Below are 24,625 nucleotides of genomic sequence, written 5' to 3' on the forward strand. Positions count from 1 at the left end.
CAGCAAATTTTTAGCAGTTCACTGGGGGCCGCCAACCAAGGCACCCAGGCTGCCTGCCGGGACGCCTAAGCCCCAACAGCTGCATAAACTTGCTGTGCCCCAGCCTGACCTATTTCGGAGACAGGTCAGACCAGTGCATGCAGGGATAAGAAAACAACCTTGCTTCTCTGCAGTGGCTGCACCAGCGAGCTGCTCCAGCGGGGACACGCGGGGCAGGGGCTCTCGGCACCCCCCTCCGCCCAAAGCCTCACAAGCCAGGCTACTTTGTTTTCAGCTCTCGCGTTGCACCCACATAACACACAAGTCCCGAGCTCTGGGAAATGGATGGGGGGGAATCAAATAGAAAGGTCCTTGAAATGTATCCTCCAGCTTAACGCACGTTCCTTGGGAACATTTCTTTAATATTTCTGAACTCATGTTTGAGAGGAGGGAAGGAGAATCATGCACAAAGAGGAATGTATACAATCTCACATGCGGTGCAGAGCTAAGAAGATATTTAAGAACAATGGAGTTAGAAGAGGGGGCAGAAGGAGAAATGGTGCAAAAGCGATTCTGTAAAACCAGGCACTGCCACAGAATTCCAGGAGTGGGGATGCATGCATGCATGAGACTCATTTTCAAAAAGCAACTAGTTGTCAGTCTCCGATGGAGCGAAAAGAACGTGTACCCCAAAAAAAAATCAAAACAAAACAGAAACAAAGAAAGAAACGTTCAGTTTGGAGGACTCTGAAAAAGCCAAATTAATCTAAGCGAGAAAATCTGCAGAACTTGGAGAAAAAAAAAAAACAATTTAGAAATATCTTTTGACAACCCAGTGAATGGGTTTCGAATTTTGTTATTTTTCCTATCTAGTATGTCAACAAAATCTATTATGCTAAATAGTTGCTTACCAACTCAACTTTTTTGACTCAGTGAAAGTGGAGTGAGTGTGTGTGTGTGTGTGTGTGTGTGTGTATTGCTTCATTGTTGCTCCTAAGCCCCGAATTAAGCTTTTTATCTGCCTTTGGGCAGAGCCCATCTGCCAGCAGGCTGGTCACTTTCTGCATGTTCGGAGAATTTTTCTCCCCCAAGATTTTGAGTTTTCCTATGATACATGCGATTTGCACATAACTTGCATCTCCTCCTTCTCTTCTTATATCCCCCTGGATGTTGGTATGATGTGCCTGCCCCATCTTATAGACGTCAGAACTGAACTTTGAGGGGTCACACCTGAAATGTGCGTGGTCTCAATTGCTCTAAAGCTGCAAGAACAGGCCACTTTTTGCCTTGGGTCCTGGGCTCTTGCAGTGCAAGCTAAGGCAGGGAAAGGGATGTGGGGGTGTGTTTAAGTCAGAACAGACAAGAAACACTCAAATGCTTTAGTGAACCTCATCGGGAAAACGGCCAAGTAGGGATTCAGAAAGAAGGAACCTGTTGCTTTTCTTATAATAAAATGAATTGGACCAATTAATTTTCTTTAGTTCAGGTTAAGCTCAACCATGGTAATTGAGACACACACACACACACACACACACTCACCCCCACTGGCCAAGATTTTCTTAATCGTGATAATATATTTGAATATGGGGAGAATTTTAAAATATGTTTGAAAATAGACTCCATAAGTCTACCATTATTTAAAAATAAAATGCCTTTTTATAAAGATAGGCCCTATAAGGGAAATAAGGAAGATATCAGCATCTCCATACCATGCCCAGGTGGTTGTTTGGGTAAGTTATGCCTATATTGGCATTTGTATGTCTATGTACCTGTAAAATCACCAGTCTACAAATGTAGGCTATTAAAAATGCAAATTTGTATGTCACCATATAAGAATTCACTAGGAAAATCCGCAGCAATTAAAAAATTAAACCAATTCCATGTTGCAACATAAATTGCACAGCACTTAACTTTCTTTTTGTAACTATTCTACCCTAACTTATTTATCATTTCCATCTAATGACATAAAAGCAGGGACATTTAATTCAGTGGTTATTTCCGGAAATATGCCTACCGGCCGATGTCAAAAATTCTAAAAATTTACACTTAAGCCTCCATAAAATGATACTGTTTGAACTCATGATAGATATGACCCCGGACATTTTTAATGCTAAAAATCAGTGGTATTTCCTCTCCCTCAGTTCCACGTTGGTCAGCCAAGAAGAGTCTCCCATCCTTGTCACAGAGCATTTTGAATGGATTCAAATGGATTCTATTTTTAAATGGAATCAATTGATTGGCTCCTAGAACTGAGATTTTGTTACTATACTGTTGTAGCTGCATTAAATCTGCCCAAAGAAAATTACATACAGTTGTGAAATTCCTTAATGGGTTGAAGGAGACAAATATCCAGCTATTCGGTTATTGCCTGTCATGAGTCCTAATTTGTTTTACTGAGGAAGATTGACTTCCCAATCACGGCAGTAAGGAGGGCACAAAAACTCAGACTACTTTGATCAAGTCGCTTCACCCCAAAGAGAAGACGTTCTTTGTTATTGTTGTTTGCTTAAAATCCTGCAGCAAACATCCAAATGCTACAAACTTTGCTGCATGCAATGTGCAAGGTAAAATTCTTTGTCAGGATTTTCCTTCCTAAGAGAAATGTGCATCAAATCAAATTCTAAATTTTACTTCCCCCCTTATTAACATATGCTCTCTTCTTTAAAGAGAAGTGGCCACTTCCATAGCAGAAGTTGTTTGCTAGTTTTTTCTTAGTTCTTATCAAGAAGGAAAGAAAACAGACATTGAAGGTAAGAATTCATAAAACCTTTCCTCAAGCATTCTCAGCAACTATGTTCCATGGTTTTCATATCTCCTTTTGACAGTGGTGAAGTTTCTAACTCATCTCCCTTGAACAGATGTTCTGTAATGTTAATGGGCATTTTGATAATGGTGCATGTTCCTTACAGTTACAAACTGGAAATTGCATTTATTCTCGTTATTTGAGAGCATAATCCTAACACAGATCATTTGAGAGAAAGCTTTCTTAGGAGACAGATGTCCTGATTCCAGCAAAAAAGTTCAACGCTGCTGGGGCTCCGTGTTTGGCCCAACACTGCAAGACAGAGCTGACAGCTGAATGTGACATTCTCTACCAGAGACCAGCAGCAATGGGGCAAGAAAATCTTTCCCAACAGAGCAGAAGATGGTCCTCTGTTCCTACCTTGGTGTGCATCTTCCAAGAGAAGGGCAACTTCTGAAATTCCCTTTCATTTTCTGGGATCACAGTTTCTCAGATAAAGGCAGCCAGTTCTTTTTGTTGTTTGTTTGTTTTTACTATAATATCAAAATCGTGTTTATTTTCCCCAACTTTATTGAGATGGCATTGACATAAGCCAGGCCCTGAATCAGTAATTCTGCCTTGGTACTGACATCAGGTCCAATTTGGAGCTCAATCCTGCTGCCCTCCCCAGCAGTACATGGACACGTAGCCTGATACCCAAGGAGAAAAGTTACTTTAACTCCATACATGTACAAAATATACATGTACATGTGGAATATGCAACAAAGAACTCTCTAATGCTGCATCTGGACCCAGGACAGGGTAACCATAACAGATCCGAGCTGACTCACACTTCCAGCTTAATCCATTTCAGGCAGTTCTCTACACTCTAATGATTGGGACTCTATCAAAGAACATTTGAGCGTAGGTAAAATATTAATTAATTGGGAGATTATAATAAAATGCATTAGAAAATATCCACTGGAGGGTCTATACATCAAGACCTATCTTGTTCAAGAATGAACCAGAAAGAATAAAAACAAAATGAAATAAAGATAAATAGCCCCATGCACAATTATTTAGCTCCGCAATAGCCACAGAGAAGGGGATTCAGAAACACAGATCTAGGATGCACATTTGAATATCCAAAGCCTGGATCTGGCATAAATTTCACAACCTCACAGTGATTTGTTGGCATTTGCAAATTAAGCGCAGAGATGGTATTTCCAAAAAAGCCCTTGCAGGAATTTTAGCTCTCACAATAAAAGAAAAATCTATCCAAATATATTGAATTCTTGCTCTAGAAAAAGAAAGTCTAATAGTTCATCTAAAAATCATGAGCTGAAAAGTCATAAAATCATTCAGGGAAAGATTTTTCCTAGCCCTCAACAGCAGTACTGAATAATAATTGGGAGGCTGTGCTGTTACCTCAAATTCTGGTGACTCTAGAAAGTGTAATCCACTGGACAAATGAGCTTTTATTTTGTGCAACTGGATATAGTTTACTGCCAGCATAATTCATAGTGACGAACTTATAAATAAACTCTAACGATGTACAAACTATACACACAAATACGTATCTACTCCTACGTTGCGGGCGGGGGGAGGGGGTAAAAAATATACGTGAGACTCGTGTAACCATCTATAAACACACAAATATAGAAACACATGTAGAGAAATGCACTCAGTATAACTCCCAGTTTCCCGTGTATTTAATTATTCCCCACCCAACTTTACATAAAAAAAAAAAATCTGACATCTTTCCTTTACATCATTGCAGCTTAGAAGACAACTTTGGTGAAAGTTCCACACTTAGAAATTTAGGGACAGGCGGATAGTAGCTTCCATGCCTCCAGCCACCCTTCAAAAATGAGAATCTATTTGATGATAAATTCACCATCTTAGCCTAAGCTCTAAACAAGAAATCACCATAGGATAATTAAAAACACCCCACGAATCTCTTCTCTACAAACCTACGACATGTAACTGGTTTGGGTTCCAATTTCTTAAAGAGAATTTGGTCAATCCTCCTTAGAGGTTTCAGAGGAAAAGGAGGATTTTCCAAGACAGATAAATTGAAATGATCCCGCTTTGATCTCTGTGGTTCAGAATCCCTCACAATAGAAGATGGCCAGTGAGGGGCCGCGATCCCAGCCTTTTAATGCGTAACAATGCTATCAACAAACAGCTACTTAATCAATATTTGGCCAGAGCTGCTGAAAACTTCCTTTTCAGATTTTAATTCCTAGTTGTAAAACAACCCCAGAGCAGCCGGTGAGATAAGGCATTAAACTGACTGCTTAATTGTCTGTTAGTGTCGTGTTAGTTATATATGTACGTTCTTAATGGTTCTTTAATCTTTATTTACCCGCATAAATAAGTTACCTGTCTAGAACCCCAGAACGGACCCTTCCCTGTCCCCAGTCCCCAGGCTCACTCGTTGTGGCTGCTGCTGCTGCTGCGACTTTTAATTTTCGTTGGCAATTTACTTGCTAGGTACGACTTCAACTTTTAACCTCTCGGTTAGAAAGGATTTTTTTTTTTTTTTTTTTTTGTCTTCCAAATATATTTATGCATGGATAGTGCGACTGGGTTCGGTGGCAACGCTCCTCCTCACCTGATTGATCTCGGCAAATCCCACTCCTGAACCGCGGCGCACTTGCTGGTTCCGCCTCACCGCCCCGGTGGGTTTTATTGCGAAGCCCTGGGGACTCTTAAATGACCCTTCAGTAATTATTACGCACTTGAAGCCCCGACGTCCCCCGTTCCGGTGCTATCAACAATCAAATCAAGCCCCAAAATAAACATACGATTTCAAGCATTAATTAGAAAATCTGCATGTTTTCAATAAGGCTAGAGAGTAAGCATACAGCAGCCAACCAAACAAGACCAACAAGCAAAAAAGAAAAACCCACAAGACCTGAATTCTGCTGGTTTTTTCTTTTCTTTCTCTCTTTCTTTCTCTCTTTCTTTCTCTCTTTCTCTTTCTTTCTTTTTCTTTCCTTCCTTCCTTCTTTCTTTCTTTCTTTCTTTCTCTCTCTTTCTCCCTTTCTTTCTCTTTCGTTCTTTCTTTTTCTTTCTTTCTTTCTTCTTTCTTTCTTTCTTCTTCTTTCTTTCTTTCTCCTTCCTTCCTTCCTTCCTTCCTTCCTTCCTTCCTTTCTTTCTTTCTTTCTTTCTTTCTTTCTTTCTTTCTTTCTTTCTTTCTTTTTCTTTCTTTCTTTCTTTTTCTTTCTTTCATCATCCCAACAAGAAAATTGCTACTTTTACATCCCTGAAAAGAACGCAGCGTGGGGTTTTAATTTAATGCGAGTCCTGATATTTCCAGGACACTTTTAAATGGGTGCCAGTTCCCTGTTGGGCATCGTAAGGGCTTCAGAAAATATAAAATTCACTCAAGAGACTAGAGGCGACATCGGGGTCAGATTTGGCATCCTGGCAAAGGGACTTGGAGAGTGGGCTGTCCGCGTTAATAAGGGTTCCGAGGCCACAAACCTAAGAGCTTGTACCCCGCGATTCCGGGCTGCGGGAGAACGCCTCCCGGGCCTGCCCGGCCTCCCCGCGCCCCCACCCACCCCTGCACCCCGCCCTGCGCCTCCCCGCGCCCCCCGCGCCCCTGCGCCCCAACATCCTTCCCCGCTAAGTCGGCCTTCCGCTCCTCTCGCCTTCAGCAGCCCCGCTAATGATAAAGTGCTCTTTTCATGATTCCATTGGAAATGAAATAGTTCAAACTTTTCTGCGCTTCCAACTGCTTTCTCTCCTGTAAAGCCGACGGCGTCCCACTCATTGCGGAAAAGCTCACAAGTTTACAAACAACGGGACTGGAGCAAAACTTTTGTCACTTTTACTTTCTCAAAAAAAAAAAAAAAAAGACCCGCTTTTCATAAATGTCAAATGGGAAGGGAGAGATAGGAACGGAGGGTGCGCCCCAATCCACCTACGCTGGGGGCCTCGCAGCCTCATCTCCGAAATGGTTGCAAACCTCCCACGCTCACTGGAGATTTCTAAAGGGGGGGAAGCCAAGTCCTATGAAAGTGTATCTCCAGCCCCAATCAAAACAGCAACTGGGCAATCTGGCCTCTCTCCCCCTGCGCTCCCGAGCTGCCACTTCAAAGCCGCGGCAACAAGTCAGTAATTGTAACGTTGCATCTAAATATTTAAGCGAGAGTCTTGCCGTCGCGTGTCCCATTTACAGTCCTCATCTGTCCTCTAATTCCATTACGGCACAAAGCAAAAATGTTTCCCAAAACTCACAAACAGGAAAAGCGTCACCCTGCTGGAGGAGGAGGGGGGGGAGGAGGAGGAGGAGGAGGAGGAGGAGGAGGAGGAGGAGGAGGAGGAGGAGGAGGAGGAGGAAGAGATGAAGGAGCAGTTTCTATTGATTAGTCACTGCTTTTGTGTTAAGGGCTTTCTTTAAAATAAGAAAAAAATGGGGGGAGGTTGCAGAAATTTCACTAATGTGAGCCTCAGGCAAGAGAGAAAAAAAAAAGGAGAAGACGGGGGGGAGGCGGGCTGCGTCTAGATGAAAGTGAGAAGGACATAAAGGAGGCAATTGAGTCGGCTGCAGCCCGGCGAGCTAAGCTTCGAGCCGGCCGGAGCGCAGGGGAGGGGGCGGCGCGGCGCTTTGGCGCAGGGCGCAGGGGTGGGGGCCGACCCATTGTGGCGGCGCCCGCGGGCCCGCTCGGCCGCGCCGGGGGAGGAACAGAGGCGCCCATTGAGTGGCCGCCGCGGAGGCTGCGCCCGCAGCCCCCGATGCTGCGACCGGGGCTGGGCTCCTCCGACTGCGCCCGTTCCGATCTCGGTGCTGGCCCCGGAGGGCCGGGAGCAGGCAGGGGGGAGGCGGGGGGGGGGGGGTGCGGGGTGCCGTCCCGGGCCTCCCAGCCTTCTCCTTCCGCGCGGGGGCGAAGGCGCCGGGAGCACGCCCCGGGAGGGGTGCGCGGCGTCCAGGGCGCGCCGGGGCGCGGGGCGCGCGCGCAGCGAGTCTGCACCCCAGCAGCTCTCGGGTCGGGCGAGGGAAAGTGTCCAAGGGAGGAGAGGTCGCCCAGGAGAAGGCCGAGCACTGCACAGAAAGACCAGGGCAGTTCTGACCTCCAGGGCGCCTGCCTTCCTGTGTCCGAGTCTGGCACGTAGAAAGACGCCCCCCTCTCCACCCCCTCGCTGGAACCTCCAGAGAGCGCGGTCACCCTTGCTCCAGGCACCCCAAGATCCTTTCTCAGCCAGCCTCCTCTCCCTCCCGGCTCAGGTCGCTTTATCAACATTCATGTTCTATGTTACAAGCGGGACAGCCAGTGACTTTTGGTGCCCAAACAACAGAGGTAATGCTTGGAAGTTTCTGGACTTCCCATTGCTACACTTCACTCTCTCCCTTCGCGCTGCCCCTCTTGCCCTCCCGGGCTTCTCTGGAAAGGGAGCTAGGGCCGCTGAAGAGAGGGACCCCGCATCTTCTCTGACAACCCCAAATTAAATTAGGCTTCCGCCTCTGCGGAGTGTGTGTGTTTTGAACGGTACAGCCCCCGCTGGGGAGAATACTCTGATTTTAAAAATGGTAGCAATTGCCCTTGAATGGCAGCCGGCCCAGCTAGACGGCCCAAAAGACTAGAAACATTTTGTAGGTGAAATAGCCACTTTTTCCACGCTGGAGAGTCCATAAAACTTCCTGGCGCAGCAGCTATTGGAGCTCATTGAATAATTCATCCCTCATTGCAAGCCCATAATGTCTATTCTCGGCCCTTTGTGGAGCTGTTTTCTCTTCTTTTCTCCTTGAATTATAAAAAGGTTGCCTTCCTTTGTTCACATCAAGCTGCTGCGAGCTGGAGCTTTGTCTGGGCCGAGCTAAAGTGTGAGTTTCAATGGACTCTCCAGGCTTTGTCTCCCAAGTTCATCTCCAAGTGTAGATTGTGTAGAGAAGGCCTTCTTTGTAAAAGCTGGAAAAGTTGTACAAATGTTTGACCAGCTCATTTGGGGCGTTTTGTCTCCTGGGCCTCGGCTGCCTGTGCTTCGAGGGAGCGGCGGGTCTGCCGCCGGCGCCTCCAGCAACAAGTAGCAAAGCCTGCTTCCTGAGCCTCTCCGGGAGCTCTGGGCTTCTTGCCCCTCGGCCCACAGGGGCCCGTTGGGTTTGGGATTGGCTGGTTTCTCTCCTTCCTCCCTCCCCAGTACCTCTGTGCTGCCTCGAGGCCTGCAATATAGCTGGGGTGTCCTCTCAGAGACTGGAGCAGAAAAGCACCCCTCCCAAAGGAGGGGCTTACGCTAAGAATCCCGTGAGTCCCCTGCCTGTAAGGAAAGCAACCGCATCTGTCCCTCCTGCCCAACCTGTCGTGGTTTGGGGTGTCTTTTCCTGATTGCCCGCGTAAGCCAGAGCATCCAGGCTTCTGTCTATCCCTGAAATCAGCTGTTGGGGTTTCTCACATCTAAATCGAAGTGTCTCTTCAAGGTTCTGCCCAGATTTTGCCCTGGTTTGTAAAGCTGCTGCCCTGCGCCGGGGTTGGGCCCTGAGAGCAGGAAAGGGACCAGCCCCCCCCCCCCCCGCCCCCCCGGCGGTCCTACTCCAGAGGCCACGTGCTGAGGGCTGGGACCCAGCTGGCCGCAGGGAGTGTCCGAGCCCACCTGGACTGCCGCCTACCCTTCCAGGTCAAGTCAAAGCTCAACTCAACCCACCAGAGTCCTGCCCGGCCCAGAAGCGGCAACTCCAGCGGCAGCCGGGACGCCAGGCGCCTCCGGCCCTCTGCCACTTTGTGGAGGCGCAGCCATCCCGGGCCGAAAGTGCTGAGCAGGGAACTGCTGCAAGGACCCCTCTCCTGTTCAGCTTCTACTTGGTTCACTTTCCTTTTTGGGGGGGAGGGGAGGAAACCTTTAGATTCCCAGGACCCTCTGCTGCAGGTATACGGGAAGTAGGCTGTACTGATGGCTCCTGAGCAGAGCCTTTCTCTTTGGCGATGACAGGTCGCAGGCGGCCAGGAGCAGGTGGCCTGCACCTTAGGTGGAGGCAGTGTGCCAACACCAGGGGCGCAAGAATCCACATCTTGGGCGGGTTATACTCCCTGACACACACAGACATCGAGCCCTAATCATTTGAAAACCAATGTAAGGACCAGCTTACATATACGTATCTATGATGTATTATGTATGTACTCCTAAGGCGGCTGGCACGCCCCCAAAGACTTGCGAGTCCATGTCTCCTCTCCCCTCCTCCAAGGATGGGAAACCCCCTGGGGATCTGGACCTTTCCTGAGAGCGCAAAGGTCCTGCGGCCTCCGGAGGCTCACCCGCCGTCCCCTGGCCCCCAAGCCCGCCCCAGCCGCCGCCGAGGGCAAGAGGGTAGCCCCGCACCAAACCGCAGTTCTGGGTCCTAGACCCCGGCGGGGAGAGCGGTGCAGAAGAAAGACTTAGCACGCAGGAAGAGAAAGAAAGGAGCTCTTTTGTGTTCGGTCCGGGGGCGCCTGCGGCCTCCCCCGGGTGCGGTGGATGCGGGCGAGCAGGCCCGTGACCCGGGCGCCCCGACGTGAGAGCGCGCAGGGCCCTGGCTCGCCCGCCCCGGCCGCCGCTTACCTCGCTCGCTCAGGATGCCGTCGATGCTGTGTTTGGCCTTCTTCTCGCTCTCCTCCGCCTCCTTCCTCTCCAGGTCGGCCTCCTCCTCTTCGCCTTTCCCGAATTTACTCCTCAGGATGCGGCTGATGGAGCTCACTGGAGGTGGGAGGAGGGGGGAGCGCGCAGCCTGAGCCTCCCGCCCCGAGCGCCCAGCGGGGCCCGGGCCCGCCCCGCACCTCGCGCCTGCAGCCTGGGGCTCCTGGTCCTTCCACCGCGCTCACCCCGGCTCCAGCCCCCCGCCCCCGCCAGCTCCCGGGGGACCGAGCCCGCACCTCCGAGGTAGAGCCGGGAGCCGCCGCCTCGGTCCCTCGCGTCCCGGCGGGAAGCATCTCCCCTTTCCGCCCCACAGACCGGGCGCCAAGTCTCCAGGCGAAGAGAATTGCCCGCCAGCCCACCCGGAGCCCCTACCACCGCCTGGGGATTGGGCCTCCGCGGTTCGCGCCAAGGGAGGAAGAACCGCAGCGGACCCATCCCTTGCAATTCAACTTTTTTTTTTTTTTCCGGGCTCTATATAGGGTTTAAATTTCAACTGCAGAATCGTTTCCTATTGTAAAAAAAAAAAAAAAATCAAAAGAAAATGCACTCTCCCCCATTTATTTTTTCCAGATCCCAGTCTGGTAAACAAATCCATACTCTGAAATATCTCGTTCTCGCAGGGGGGAAAGGGAGTTTCCTTTTAATTAAAAACAAACTCTCCCGCGCGCCCCCGCCTCGCCCCTGCGCCCGCTGCCGGGGCGCCGGAGGGTCCCTGCGACTCTCGGAAGAAGCGGCCGCAGCGAGGCCTCCCCTCCCCGGCTGCCCGGCGAAGCCTGGGCTGGCGCAGCCCCATCTCCCTTCGGTTGGGGTTACCCAAACATTTGTTTCTCTTTAAAAGGGAGCATCAATATTAATAAACGCTTGGCCTCCGCCTCGCGTTTCCTGCCTTTGCCTCCTCGACAGAAATCCTCTTCGGGGAGCCCTTGGCGGTCTCAACCCCGGGCCCAGCAGCTCAGCCCCTCTCCTGAAACACCGAGACCGCGGCTGGCTCGGGAGTGTTTCAGGGCCCTTGGAGCGGCTGCCTCCAGATCGCCCAGATGGATCTTTGGGGTGATTATGACTCGGATGGCCCCCCTGCGTGCGCCCCGAGGAGGGGGGGACAGCGACTGGCCTCCGCGCCTCCAACACGTTAATGGGCCTGGTACCTGAGGGCACAGTGTTTCGATCACAGACAGCGTCCTTAAGTAATTTGTCTCGAATTTCCCAGCTGAACATGCCCGGGTTCTCTCTTTTGTATTCCTCAATTTTCTTCTCCACGTCAGGCGTTGTCACCTGCTTTAAAAGAACAGGCAGGCAGGCGTTGGTACCCAGTACTCAGGGCCAAATGTGGAGGCCCTATGGCCTCCAAGCCCTGTGAGATGCACCGTCCTGCACCCCCTGGGGAAGTCCCCCTTGTTAGCAAAAGGACCCCAGCTCCGTGAGGCAGTTCAGTTTCAGGAAGGGGTAGAAGAGAGATGGCCCCACCTCTGGAGACCCTCTTCCCCCCTAGGCAAGCTTGGACAATCAGGATACATTAACAAGACTTATAATATCTTGTGGGGGTGGGGGTGGGGGAGGTGCTTTCTGATCCCTGAAAATAAGGAAAGTCAACTCGTTACACAGAAACAACGGGAAAATGAAACTAAAAAGGGGGAATGTTTGAAAGAGAAGAGAAAAAAAAATCAGGTTAGATCTGTAACTTGTATCTCTCCCCCAAAAAGCACAACGTTGGAGCTAAATTGAAGAGCAGAATGAAATGCAAAAGCTGATGGTATAGGTTTAAAAAAATTAATCAGAGTATAACAAATATGGATAATTTGAGAGACTGGTTCTTTTTTTTTTTTTTTTTCTTTCTTTCTTTCAATGAAAGTAATTTCCAGAGACTCTTGGAGAAGGTGCAAAAGGAGCTGAGGGTGGGGGGTGGAGCAGGGTGTTTGGAAGTCTTCAGTTTACCAGAACCTTCTTTCTGATTTTGCCCTGTGGCAACTAGAAAATTATATTGGATTTTCCCCACATCCAGAAGAAAAGGCAGACCCTATGTAATCCCCTCCCACTGAGCCTTAGCCAGTGTGACTCTTTCATTTTTTAAAAAGGAACCAAAATAATTTGAAGATAGTACCAAACTGCTTTTTAAATGCCAGGTCAGCTGTTCATCACAAAGAAAACAAATCACCCTAGCTTTTAACTCCCTGAAGACAATTCGGACTGAAGGGGGTTGGGGACAGAAGGTGGGAGAGAAACCATTAGAAAACCAAAAGTGGCTCCTTAAAGGAGGTTTGGCGAGGGCGAGTGAAGTGGGTGGGAGCTGGGAAAACTCTTGCGGAAGAAACCAGCAACAGGTGGGCACATGCAGCTGCATGCTTAGGTGTCTGCCTATTAAAATGATTTCATGAGTATTCTAGGGTTCTAGAACAGTTTTTAAAATGCTATATTTCCTTTGCAAGAAGGCTGGAGTCTTCCCTTAGCGTTTAGCCCAGGCGGCAAGCGAGTCCTCCCACCTCCACCATACACACACACCCCACACACCCCTTCTCAGTCCTGAAAAATAACTCCTTGGAAAACCCCCCAAGACAGTCCCTGCCCCCTGCCCCATCTTCCCTGAGCCGGAGACCACAGGGCCGGAGGCCTATAGGGCCAGACCCGTGCGCTCACCTTGGGCTTGCTGCCGCCGATGGCACCGGGGCGGATGGAGCCCGTCTCCTGGTACCTGCACAGGATCTTAGAGACGCAGCCGTGGGACACCCGCAACTGGCGGGAGATGACACAGGGCCGGATTCCGTGGTGGGCCATCTCCACTATCTTGTGGCGGATGTGGTTGGGTAGCGGCCTGCCGTTGATAAACACCCCTCCGAGCTGATTGACTCGGCCCTGGCCGAGGGGAGTGGACACTGGGAGCAGAAGGCGAAAGGAGAGGCAGAGGAAAGTCATCGCGAGAGAACAGAGAGCCCCGGAAAGATGAGCCCCCCTAACTTCACACTCTGCTGGACAATCGGCCCGCTGCAGCCCCAGCGCTGCAACTGTGCGGCCTCCGGCTGCCCGCCCCAGACCCTGTTCCAACCACATCTGTTCAAGTTATTAAGCAATTCGGGAGCACTTAACTTGCCCCAGAGAAACTGCCTTCCTTTTGGGCCCACTGAGAGTGGCAATGTTGGAAGGGGGGAGACCCTGAGGCCAGAATCTTGAGGTTTGCTCAAGAAACAGTGCCCTGGCCGAGAGAAAAGTCTACCCAGACGCTGGCCTTCTGGAACTCCGCTCACACCAAACCCTGTTCAACTGGATCTGCTCCCTCTCTGAGGAGCTTGGGGGAGCTGACAGTCCTTGGGGTTTCTGGCTAAGAGTGCAGCAGCCAAAGGTCAAAGAGGGTCCGGAAAAGAGTCTCCGGTGGCAGCGTGTCACCTGTTACACCTTGGGACAGAGATGACAGCAAGGTCTGCGCACAGACCCTTCCCCTCTAGTCACCTTCAGGGTATGACATTCTACTCTAGACCCTGCCTGAAGGCCGGCCCCGCCGGATCAGCATCCCGCTCGGTTGCTCCAACCTCACAAACTATCCAGAAGGGCTCGGACTTGTAAGTCTTCCTGCCTTAGGAGTCCCTTCTGGGTGTAGGAAAGGCAGTTAACCCAAAAGTGTTATGGAAACTTCCAGATGCCACTAGAGATGAATGGAACTCTAATTAATGAATCAATTAATACTAAAGATTCCAAGCACGGTGCCCCGCACGCACGCACGGCTGCCTGCCCCTACACTTTGCACCGGCAAGAAACTCCTTACGGAGCTAACAAAAGCTTAGCAAATATGGACGCAGCTGGACGATTTTGAGACGCCTTGGGAGGCGGAGAGAATGCGGAGAAGTTGCTTTGGGGGGGGGGGCAGAAGGCGGTTGACCCCCTCCCCAGCGCGGCATTTCCAAAACTGCAAAGGAAAGCGGCGGCCTGCAGCAGGCCCGGCCGCCGAGCTCCGCCAGGGTTTGCAGAAACCACTGCGCTCGCTGCGTGCAAGGGGGAGTCGAGTGGGGATCTCGGCCCGACCGTTCCCTCCGGGGCTGGGCTCCCAGGGCCTGCGGAGAAGCCGGGGGAGCCCCCGGGGGTGGGGTGGGGTGGGGTGGGGGCCCGGCTCCCGGCTCCCGGCTCCGGCTCCCCGGCTGGGCGCGCGCAGGCCCTCCCTTACCTTCCAGGGGGAAGCCGCTGCGCGGGTAGTTCTGCCCCGGGCCCGGCCGCATCATCCTGGGCACGGCTCCGGCCAGCGTGGTCATCCTGGGGCGGCTGCGCTCGGGAATTGTATCCAGGTGAAGGCGAAGCCGAGGGGCAAGCGCGGCGCTGGCGACCCCCGGGGACTCCGCGCCCCAGGGAGGCCGAGGACAGCGGCGGGGACGCGGGCGGGGACGGCCGCCACTAGCCCGGAGGCGGAGGCGCGCGGGGGGCGCGGGGGGCGCGGGAGGCGCGCGGGCGGGGGCCCCGGAGGCCAGGACCGCCAGCCCGGGCGCAGGGGCCGGGTCGGGGCGCGTGTGCGCGGGCGGCCCCGGGGCTGGGGCTGGGGCGCGGGGCGCGGGGCGCGGGGCGCGGGGAGCCGGGGGCGGGGCACGCGCGGCCGGCCCGAGTCTCCTCCCGTCGTGACACCGAGTGCGAGTGCGGGGATCCGGGCTCGGGAGCATTTATTAGTCCTTTCACCCAAAGCTTGGTCAGGAGCCCTGAGCTGCGATTGGCCGACGGGGAGACCGTCCCGGGTGGCGGAGACACGCGCTGATTGGGCGACAGCGGCCACTTTCTCTTCCCATCCCCGGCGATGCCAGGGCCTCGGCCGGCCCGGAGAGCGACCCACGCTGCGCCCCTTCCCCGGAGGAGAAGGCAGGCCCGTGGAGACCGGCAGAGGCGGCCCGAGGGGGACGGCAGCCGCGCCAGAAGGCTCCCTACTTCTCCCCCTCACCCCACGGGCGCCTCTCTCGCCCCGACTTTCTCTTTCTTTGTCTCTGCCTGTCTCTGTGTATCTCTGTGGCCTTGACTCTATCCTTCTCACCCCACGTCCTTATCTATGTCTCTATTTTTCACCTGTGACTTCTCTCTCTCTGCTTTTGCTTGGTTGACTGCCACTGGAGGGGGTGCCATTCAGTAGGAAGGCATGGGGACCCCCCCCCACGTGTGTAGCCTTCCTGCCCCTGGTCCTGCCCCTTGGGCCTAGGTTCATTAGAGGGGTCCTCCTGGTGGGGTTCCTCCCAGGAGGAGACCAGGGTGTGCTGATAAGGTCTTTTGTCCGCTCAGCCTGGAAAGCCCGAGTGGTGTGAAGCTTAGGCAGCCTTGGGGAGGCCCCAGGATTCACTAGTTGAAGTCTGGGGAGGGGAGGGAGAAGAAAACTGTCTCTTCTTGACGGAAAAATCCACTCTGGGAAGCCCCAACTCTAAACCTCGAGGTATAGATCCCCAATGTGGCGTGTGTCTATATGTTAAAGTTTTGCCCGGCTGCAGCGTTTGTTCTCAGGAATTTATTATGGTATTCAGACTAAACTGCTGGAAAAATAAAAGGAGCGAAGTCTTGGCTAGGAGCTGAAGTGTCCCCAGCAGGATATGACGCCAGGAGTGTTGTAAAGACTGTCTGTCCTTAGAGAAGGTACCATTGTGCATAGCCTTTTATTTATAACTTGGTAAGTGCCAGCGAACTCGCCTCCTTTACACCCCCGAGTGCCAGCCCCGCGCTCTGCACTGCGCTTTATGCGCTCGAGTCTATTCAGGGACTGTCACTCTGGGGCTGCGAGGTATTCAGGGCCTTAATCAATCAAAAGGATGAGAATCGGGCAGGTTTTTCCCTTTGAAATAAAGGAAACAATGACTTCTGGGCTTCAAGTTCCCCCTTTTCCTTTTACAATTTTTGAATTTTTCCTGGGCCAGAGTTCTCCACCACCCCCCTCTCTCAGTTTCCCATCCCCCAACTCCTTTTGACAGTTTCTACGTGAACTCGGCCCCCAACCCCACTTCCCCACCCCCTAATTAAGGCAAACACCGAAGGGAAGATGGGGGGGGCGGGTGGAGGGGAGCGTATAGCTGCTCGACCCTCTGGGAGTTGGCCCTTTAAAAATCCACTCGCAAGTGGGAAAAGCAGGCAGCTTTCAGCTGGGCTTCAACATTAAAAGGTTGGCCTGACCTCCAGAGCAGCCGGGCCGGGGCTCTGGAAACACGGAAAAAGTCTGGAGGTGTCCTCACCCACCCAAGGGGGGAGGGCCCACGTGCATTCATAGTACAAAAGGAGAGACGCTCCTTAGAACGAAGCCCTACTTAACCCGATTTTATATAAAATGATTCAATTTGTCAAAGGGAAAACTTTCTCATTTTCTTTCCGCAAACTTGGTGGTCACCAAAGCCTGTGTCTGGGTTTCCTAAGCCCCTTCTCCGGGATTGCCTCTCGGAGCCAGGATTTTTTCAAGTTTTCCGTCTTCAGAAGGTTGAGTGGAGCAGACAGGGAATTTTCTAGGGTTAGAGGTAGTTGGGAGGAGAGGTACCCAGGGTGTATTTTAAGAGGGCAAATGCAGCCTCAACTCGCCCGCGGAAAGAGCCCAGGAATATCCAGGACTGAGTCTCATTTGTTTCTGAGCCCAGGGCTCGGTCTCCAAACCCTGCGGGCGGTGTTCACTCTCCCCGGAGAGCCGGGGATTCGTGACCGCTTGCTGCAGACTCGCTCCCCGTTCCCCGCGTGGCGCGTCCAGCCCCCGTGCTCCGCAGGGCTGGGGAGATCCTGAGATGGAAGGGCTGCGGCTTGAACTGGATCTGGATTACCCATGGGGCCATCCACAGACCGACCACCGCTTGCTCTAAAAATGTACAAATAGAGACCCCGAGGGTGTGTGTGTGTGTGTGTGTGTGTGTGTGTATGCGTGTTGGGGGCCTGCGGCTCCAGGATCTGTCCTTCTCAGCCTCTACCGGGCCAGAGGGCTCTGAGGTTCTTCTGTAGCCAGAGATCAGCTCTGCCCCTCTCCAGCCGGGCGGCGGTCAGGGGACCTCAGAGACCCGGGGCAGGGTGACAGGGCACCCTCGGTCTCAGGGCAACTGGGCCAGGAGGGCTGCCGGGGTACTTAGGATCCAAAGACCTCGGGAGTCCAAGTTCCTGCACTTGGTATTCCTGAAGTCCGACCGGGAAAGGCCAGACGTTGGCTGAGGTTCTGGGGCCTCCGGGCCCACTCACAGCTGAACCAGGCCCAGAGCCCGAGGCTGGACAAAGTCGAAAGCAACAGGTCGCACGGGGGGCGCGGGGTGGTTCCCGGTTGTCAGGATTACTTTTGCAAAGAATGAACCCCGGCCCTACACTTCAGCCACTCCTTCCCCATCTCCGGAGCCCGTGCCTCCCCTTCCTTCTCCGGAAGCAGAAGCTACCCCCGCCCCAGGCCCCAAGCAGGAAGGGAGTCTCCACCCAGGCCCCTGCCCGGGTCCCAGCCGGTGAGCCAGTCTCCCTGCCGAGTCTGGGTGCGACACTGGTGCTAATTAACGAAGGAGTGGCCCCACAGTGGGGCTTGCAAGGTAAGCGCAGCGCCCGCAGCCCTGGACGCAGGTCTGGGAAGCAGCACCATTTCCCAGGCTGACAGATCACCCAGAGAGCAGCAGGGGAGTCTCTAGCACGGTTTTGAGGAAGAAGAGAAAGGAACCTTGTGTCCAGTTGACGCTATCAGTGCATGTGCAGAACGACCGAAGCCTTGAGGGGAATAATAAGATAATTGGGGGCGGGGAGGAAGGGGGGATAACCTGCCGATGCCTCCTCAGCAAGAGTTTGCGAAGAACTGCAGGTGAAATAGCTGGCTGCCTGTCCAGGCCCGGGGCGCCTGTCCCGTCCACTTGAGGGTTCCTGGCTCCTTGCTTGGGCTGGATGGACCGTCCAGTGGCCGCAGGACGCCCCTTAGCGTGCATCTCCCCGACTTGCCGACTCAGGCTTGATGAGCCTCTCAGGGTCCTTGGACTTCCCGTGGCCTCTAACAGGTGACCTCATTTCTAGCCAGACTACAGACCTTAAGAGAAAATTATGATCTATGTAAAAGAATGTCCCCGACTCGCGGGTCCATCCAGGACTTTTTTTTGCCCCAACTGGAGGGCCTGGCGTAGTAGCCCCTTGGAGGCACGCCGGCCGGCCCGCGGGGTCCCAGGCATCTCTCAGGACGCAGTCTGTGGTTTGAGCAAACACCCCAAGCCCTCGATTGAAGGAAATGAAAGGACCGAGTGGTTGAGGCGCTTGGTGGCCCGATGCGCTGATAGGGGATCGGTGAGCGTCGCTTAGAGCCCGGCCAGCGCTGCGCCAGGCCCGGCGACCTCCGTGAGGCCCCCCGCAGTGGTTTGTCAAAAGCTTTGGCGCCGCTATTCTCCCCACTGGAAAATCAGTCGGGATGAGGTCGGATTTAGGGACTGGATGGGGATCTGGGCGCCACACTGAAATGGGGTGTGGGCCAGCCACAGAGATTTTGCCCCTGTGGTGCCCCCATGATGGCCCTGCAGATGGGGGGGGCTGAGAACGTGCGAGCAGGTTCTCAAGAAAGATCATATGGTTTGTGGGAAGCAGGAAAACGAGGAAAGGAAAAAGAAGAGAGGGGAAGAAGAGAGATGTAAAAGAAAAAAAATATTTATAAAAGGCAGCGAGGGAGGGAGAGAATGAATCTCACGGCAAATGGGCTCCTACAGACATTTGGCTCTACAAAAATTATTTTATGTAAATAAGGAAGACAAGATGCCAGAACCTAATTCTCCAGGGGGAAAAAGCATCTTGTAAAAAAAATTAGAATAAGTCCTCTCTAATCTTCAAAAATGCTCTGCCCAACTCAGTGAGAATCCACAGGGGGTGGAGGGATTTGAAGTCTAGAAGAGAGATGCAACAACTGGCAGGGTGTGTGCCTTTAGCAGGGATGTCCTGTGTTCCCCTGGGGTTGAGGCCTGAGGGGTCCTGGCGGGGCATTGTCCTATTGGGGGCACTGTAGGCCTTGGGGAAGAGGCGGGGGATCTGAGGTTGGGGCAGCAGGAGCGCTAGAGAGTATTGATAGGAGTGCTGGGGAGACGGGAGGGGTTGGATTTCTTTGAGGTTTGAAGCAAAAAGCAAGGCAAATGACCACACCAGGAACTCCTGCCCCAGGGTGTTTGGGGGCTGCGTCGGGAGGAAACCCTAACTGGGTTCTGCTCCGGGAGGTGGGGTGGGGGATGGGACGGGGGCGGGGGGGACAAGGAGGTGGGGGTGGGGAGAGGAGTAGACAAGGTGGGGGGAAGCCAACAGGCCTATGGTTGGGATCCAGCCAGGTCTCTGCCCAAGCCAGAGCCCTGAGCCGCCGCTGCTTCCCAGCCTGAATATCCTCAACTCCCGCAGGAAATTTTTCCCCGAGGTGGATTTCAGAGGAGGGATGCAAGGAGCAAGAAAAGGGACCTTGGAGGAGAACATCCAGACGCAGGTCTCTAGTTACGCCTGGACTCACGTGATGGTAAGGGCCCGGGGAGCCCAGGTGGCAGACCTGTGAGTAAACCCAGGACCCGCAATCCGCAGGGATTAAAAACGAGAGACTGCATAGCCGACTCCGTGTAGCAAGCGCAGCAGGTGGGGGGAGGTGGAAGAGCCCAGGCGCCCACTGGGACAGGAGGGATGTGGGACGTGGCAGGGAGTGGCGGCCCCTGGGAGCTCATCGTGCACAGGAGAGAGGAGGGGACACCTGCTGTCCTGGGATGCATCCTTTCTGGACCTCACCAGCCTTTCTGAGGGGGGAGGAGGAGGGGAGGAGGAGGAGGAGGGGAGGAGGGGGGGGGAGGGGAAGAGGAGGAGGGGAGGGAAAAGACGGGAAGAGACGGGAAGAGAAGGGAAGGGAAGAGAAAGGAAGGGAAGGGAAGGGAAGGGAAGGGAAGGGAAGGGAAGGGAAGGGAAGGGAAGGGAAGGGAAGGGAAGGGAAGGGAAGGGAAGGGAAGGGAAGGGAAGGGAAGGGAAGGGAAGAAGAGGAGAGGAGAGGAGAGGAGAGGAGAGGAGAGGAGAGAGAGAAGAGAAGAGAAGAGAAGAGAAGAGAAGAGAAGAGAAGAGAAGAGAAGAGAAGAGAGAAGAGAAGAGAAGAGAAGAGAAGAGAAGAGAAGAGAAATCACCACAAGCCAAACCGGATGCCTCAACCCTTCCAATTTCTACACATTCCATGACATTCCTTCCCAGACCTAAATGTTCTCTCCATCTCCCTTCCCCCCAGGAAAGCAGCTATTTCGTGTTTTAAATTAGCGGGTGTTTTTTTTTTTTTTTTCCTTTCTTTCTGGAGATGGATCTTTAAAGTAGTCTTGGGCTTTGGGGTGAGGAGTGAAAGAATAATTTTGATTTAGAACCTTGGAGTTGGGAGCAACCTGGAGGGGGAAACTCTGAAAAGCTGAAAACTGACCATCCAGGATGCCAAAAGCAATGGAAAGGAGCCTGGTGGACAGGGTGGTTTATCCGGAGGGAGCGGCCGAGGGAAGTGCAGCCCGGCACTGACCGGCTGCCAGGAGCCCTGTCCCCCTCGGTGGTGGCCTGGTGCGCTGGTCACTCTCTCAATCTTGCTTCTTTCCTCTGGAAAACTGCGAGAGAGGTATCCCCCCACCCCTAGACCCCCAACAGCCCAGCCCCAGCCAAGAGTTAAGACAAGTAGCCCCAAGAGGAATGCGCTTCGGAGAGCCTTTTCCTTCTTCCCATTTCTAAACGAAATCTAATACTATCTGGCTGCAAATATATATATCACTGGCCCAGAGACTGAAAGATTAACATTTGGATACGTGGGAAATGTAATCTGCATGGCTAATTGATTCCTAGCGTATCAGTTTAAAGGATAAAGATCGATATCTACATGATGGATATTGTATTAATAGGGGCATAAAGAAAGGCCGAGGAGTCGTTACCGAAACCTTTGAAGCCTCTTCCTGGCTCTCGGGTCCTCCACGCGCCCCCCTGGGTGGGGAGCATCTGCGGCGCCGCTCCCGGGAAAGGCGGCCCTTGCCTTTTCCCCCTTCCCGGGCCCTACGAAGCAGGTGGACAGCAGGACGGGAGGGAGAGTGGTATTTTCGCAAAACTCACCGCTCCCTGCTGCGAAACACACACGTGACCTTCACACGGGGACGTGCAGGTCACGCGCGTCGGCACAGGCGCTGGGACACGGCTCGCACCGGCGCTCGGGCCAGGTTCCCGGGGTTTCCTCGGAGCTGTAGCCCCTCCGTCCATCCCACGCGCCCTCCTGGCGGCCCCCACGGAGGCGGGGCCCGGCGATCCGACCTCCCGGAGGGGGGGGGGGGCTGGGCGTGGGGAAGGGGAGTGGAGGGGGATGGGAGGCGGCCGCCCTCCAGAGGCGCAGCGGGGCGCGTGGGGGCGCAGAGTGCCCTCCGCAGCCAGCCGCGCCCTCGGAGGGATCGCGAGCCCGCCCGGAGCTGCGGTGCTTTCCCGGCGGGGTCGGCGAGGGCGTGTGAGCCCCAGGGAGCGAGGCGAGGGGAACGGAACCGGGGATTCTTGGAGCCGGAACCAGGCAGCCCCCACCGGCGGTTGCCAATTAGTCCTGGGTCCCCGCAGCCCCCCGCCGTCGAGCCCGCGCGGCCGAAAGCACTTTGCAAATGCAATTAAATCACCCTTCGCGCCCTTCTCTCCATTAATTAAGAGGGACGTTTGGACAAAACGGGCGTAATCTTTATTAATTACGCAGCCCTCGGAGCGCCGTGGGCATCAATCACGCCCAAAGCGAAAGTGCTGGGGGCGCCTAATCCCTCCCCAGAGCGCTTCCGAGACGGAGCCGGGAAGCTGGCGTCTCCTCCCTCGCGTCCACCTTTCTTGCTGCCGCAGCTCGGGACCCTCGCGCGGTGGCCCCTCCCCAGACCCAGAGCCCGCTGCGTGGGGTGTCCCTCCCTGAACCCAGAGCCCGCATCGTGGGGTGTCCCTCCCCAGACCCAGAGCCCGCTGCGCGGAGTGGTCCCTCCCCACACCCAGAGCCCGCTGCGTGGGGTGTCCCTCCCTGAACCCAGAGCCCGCTGCGTGGGGTGTCCCTCCCTGAACCCAGAGCCCGCATCGTGGGGTGTCCCTCCCCAGACCCAGAGCCCGCTGCGCGGAGTGGTCCCTCCCCACACCCAGAGCCCGCTGCGTGGGGTGTCCCTCCCTGAACCCAGAGCCCGCTGCGTGGGGTGTCCCTCCCTGAACCCAGAGCCCGCTGCGCGGGGTGGTCCCTCCCTGAATCCAGAGCTCGCTGCGCAAGGTGGCCCCTCCCTAGACCCAGAGCCCGCTGCGTGGGGTGTCCCTCCCCACACCCAGAGCCCGCTGCGTGGGGTGTCCCTCCCCACACCCAGAGCCCGCTGGGCGGAGTGGTCCCTCCCCACACCCAGAGCCCGCTGCGTGGGGTGTCCCTCCCTGAACCCAGAGCCCGCTGCGCGGGGTGGTCCCTCCCTGAATCCAGAGCTCCCTGCGCAAGGTGGCCCCTCCCTGAACCTAGAGCCCGCTGCGTGGGGCCCCGCGGCTCCGGAGCCTCCACCCTCCCGAGGGTCCCCCAGTCCGGTCCCTGCACGCACTGGGGCCCACACACCCCGGGGCTCGGTCTCCCCACTTCTTGGCCAGGCCCACGCACTTCTCCACCTTCCTCCCTCCGTCGCTCGGAGGAGCCCAAGTCCTCACTGAGCAGCGGTCCTGGGACACTCAGTTTACCCCTGGGTTGAGGCGATAGAGGTGGGGGACAGAAATCCCAATCCAGTGACCCCAGGACGAGGATGGAGGGTGCCCCGAGGGTGGAATGGGGAGGATCTTAGAAGCGGTGCAGGTGGCCCACCAGTCCTGGGTACCGAGGGTGCCAGAAGACCCTTGCCTTGCACAGGTGGAGTGGGAGGGCGGTATCAAAACTCCAGTTCTGGGCAGAGAGCCCCAGGGAAGCTGGAACCTCCAGACCACGCATGGGAGAGCTAGCTGGAGATGGGCTCCACAAATTCAGGTTCCTTCCCCGCAGCCCCGCTGACCTCAGAGGGCAGGGACCCTGTGCTCACTCCGGACAGGGCCCTAGGAAGGGGTGTCTTAGGCAACCGCCCCTCCCAGTGCGGCCGGGGTTTGAATCTGGACCATCCAAGCTGAGATTCTCCCAAAGGAGACCCTTAAGGAGATTCTGCTGGATTAAAAAAGAAGAAGAAGAAGAAGAAGAAGAAGAAGTGGGACACAAATCTAACAGGACAGTGATCTCTGAGGACCTCTGTGCTCTGACAGCTCAGACCCCGCGGGTCACTGGGTCCGTTCCTAGTTGCCTTTCTGGGTTTTGCCCCCCAATTATAAATGCTGTCAAGCCTGGCATCGGAGGTCAGGCCCTCAGTCAATTCCCACCCGCAGAGGACAGGCCTGTCCACCCTGACATCCCTGGGTGCCCTTGGCCCAAGGAAGGCTCCTCTGGAAGTGGAAAGTCGCATGAGCCCTGAGACCTACCGGCTATCTCACTGTGTTGGGCTGTTCCGGCCCAACCAAGAGGTTTGGGAGATAGGGGCCGGCTTGTACCACCCTTCCGGCTTTCTCTGAGCCTTCCCCACCGTGTCCTTCTTGCCCAGGCTGGGTGCACTCTGGTGTCCGACATTTTCCCATTCAATCATCTGTTAACCCCTGGGAAAATTCGCATTAAATGCTGAGGCTCCTTTGCTCACCAGTCACCTCCGGGGCCTGAGACGCCTGCAAAGCGTGCCCTTGAAGCCTTTCCCTGGGAAAGTTTCGATTATTTTATTCTACCCCGTATCTCCAAGTGAATGGTCGGCTGAGCCTGTCTTATTCTGTGTCCTCAGCAGATCACAGAGCTGGCACATAAGGACTTTCATTCATTCCACACATACTTATTAAGCTTCTGCTATGTGCTGTTCCAAGATCTCGGGCTACACTAGTCATGGAAACGGACCAAAGTCCTCCTCTTGGTAGAGCTCGGTCCAGAAAATAACTAAAAAGAATATAAATGCCGCTGGTCAGGAGTTGGGTGGCAAGGATGAGGCTCAGCTCTGAAGAAGTCGAAGGACCTGGGAGAGGAGTTGGGGGAGGAGCAGGCCTGGACCGCTGGTGGGGTGGGGGGCGTTGCTATTCCAGCCACAGAAGTCTGGGCGGCTCCCCTGACGTATCTTACTGAAGAGAAGGGAGGATGGGAAGGAGCGTTTGGTGGAGAAGGCCAAAGGGATGGAGCGAAGGAGCCACATACATTCACTACAGGAGTGAGTAACAACTGTCGTTGGACATTCTGAAATCCTGACCAACTGGGGCAGGCCCTGGCCAACCAAACCTGCAGATATGTTCTGCCCAGAAAGAGGCAGTTTTGGGGTCTTCTTGGGGGCTCAGTGTCCCTCTGGATGTTCCCCCACTCCTCTTTCTGAAGACATTTCCTTCGGGGTACAAAGT

The 24,625-nt window shown here is 54.2% G+C and overlaps 1 protein-coding gene across 3 annotated transcripts in view; it reads right to left on the minus strand.

Moving 5' to 3' along the window:
* PAX3 (paired box 3) overlaps positions 1-14,625 on the minus strand; it is a 98,548-nt gene extending 83,923 nt beyond the window's left edge. The window contains exons 1-4 of one of the 3 annotated variants that reach the window (XM_025441994.3): positions 14,466-14,625; positions 12,950-13,185; positions 11,464-11,593; positions 10,244-10,378 (exon numbers count right to left, since the gene is read on the minus strand). In XM_025441994.3, the coding sequence (XP_025297779.1) occupies positions 10,244-10,378; positions 11,464-11,593; positions 12,950-13,185; positions 14,466-14,550 (586 nt within the window). In that variant the 5' untranslated portion in view covers positions 14,551-14,625. The remainder of the gene's footprint in view (positions 1-10,243; positions 10,379-11,463; positions 11,594-12,949; positions 13,186-14,465) is intronic. The other 2 variants (XM_025441993.3, XM_025441992.3) reach the window with 2 other exon arrangements.
* Positions 14,626-24,625: the final 10,000 nt, after the last annotated feature.

Source organism: Canis lupus, chromosome 37, assembly GCF_003254725.2.
Source record: "Canis lupus dingo isolate Sandy chromosome 37, ASM325472v2, whole genome shotgun sequence".
In the NCBI taxonomy this organism is placed as follows: domain Eukaryota; kingdom Metazoa; phylum Chordata; class Mammalia; order Carnivora; family Canidae; genus Canis; species Canis lupus.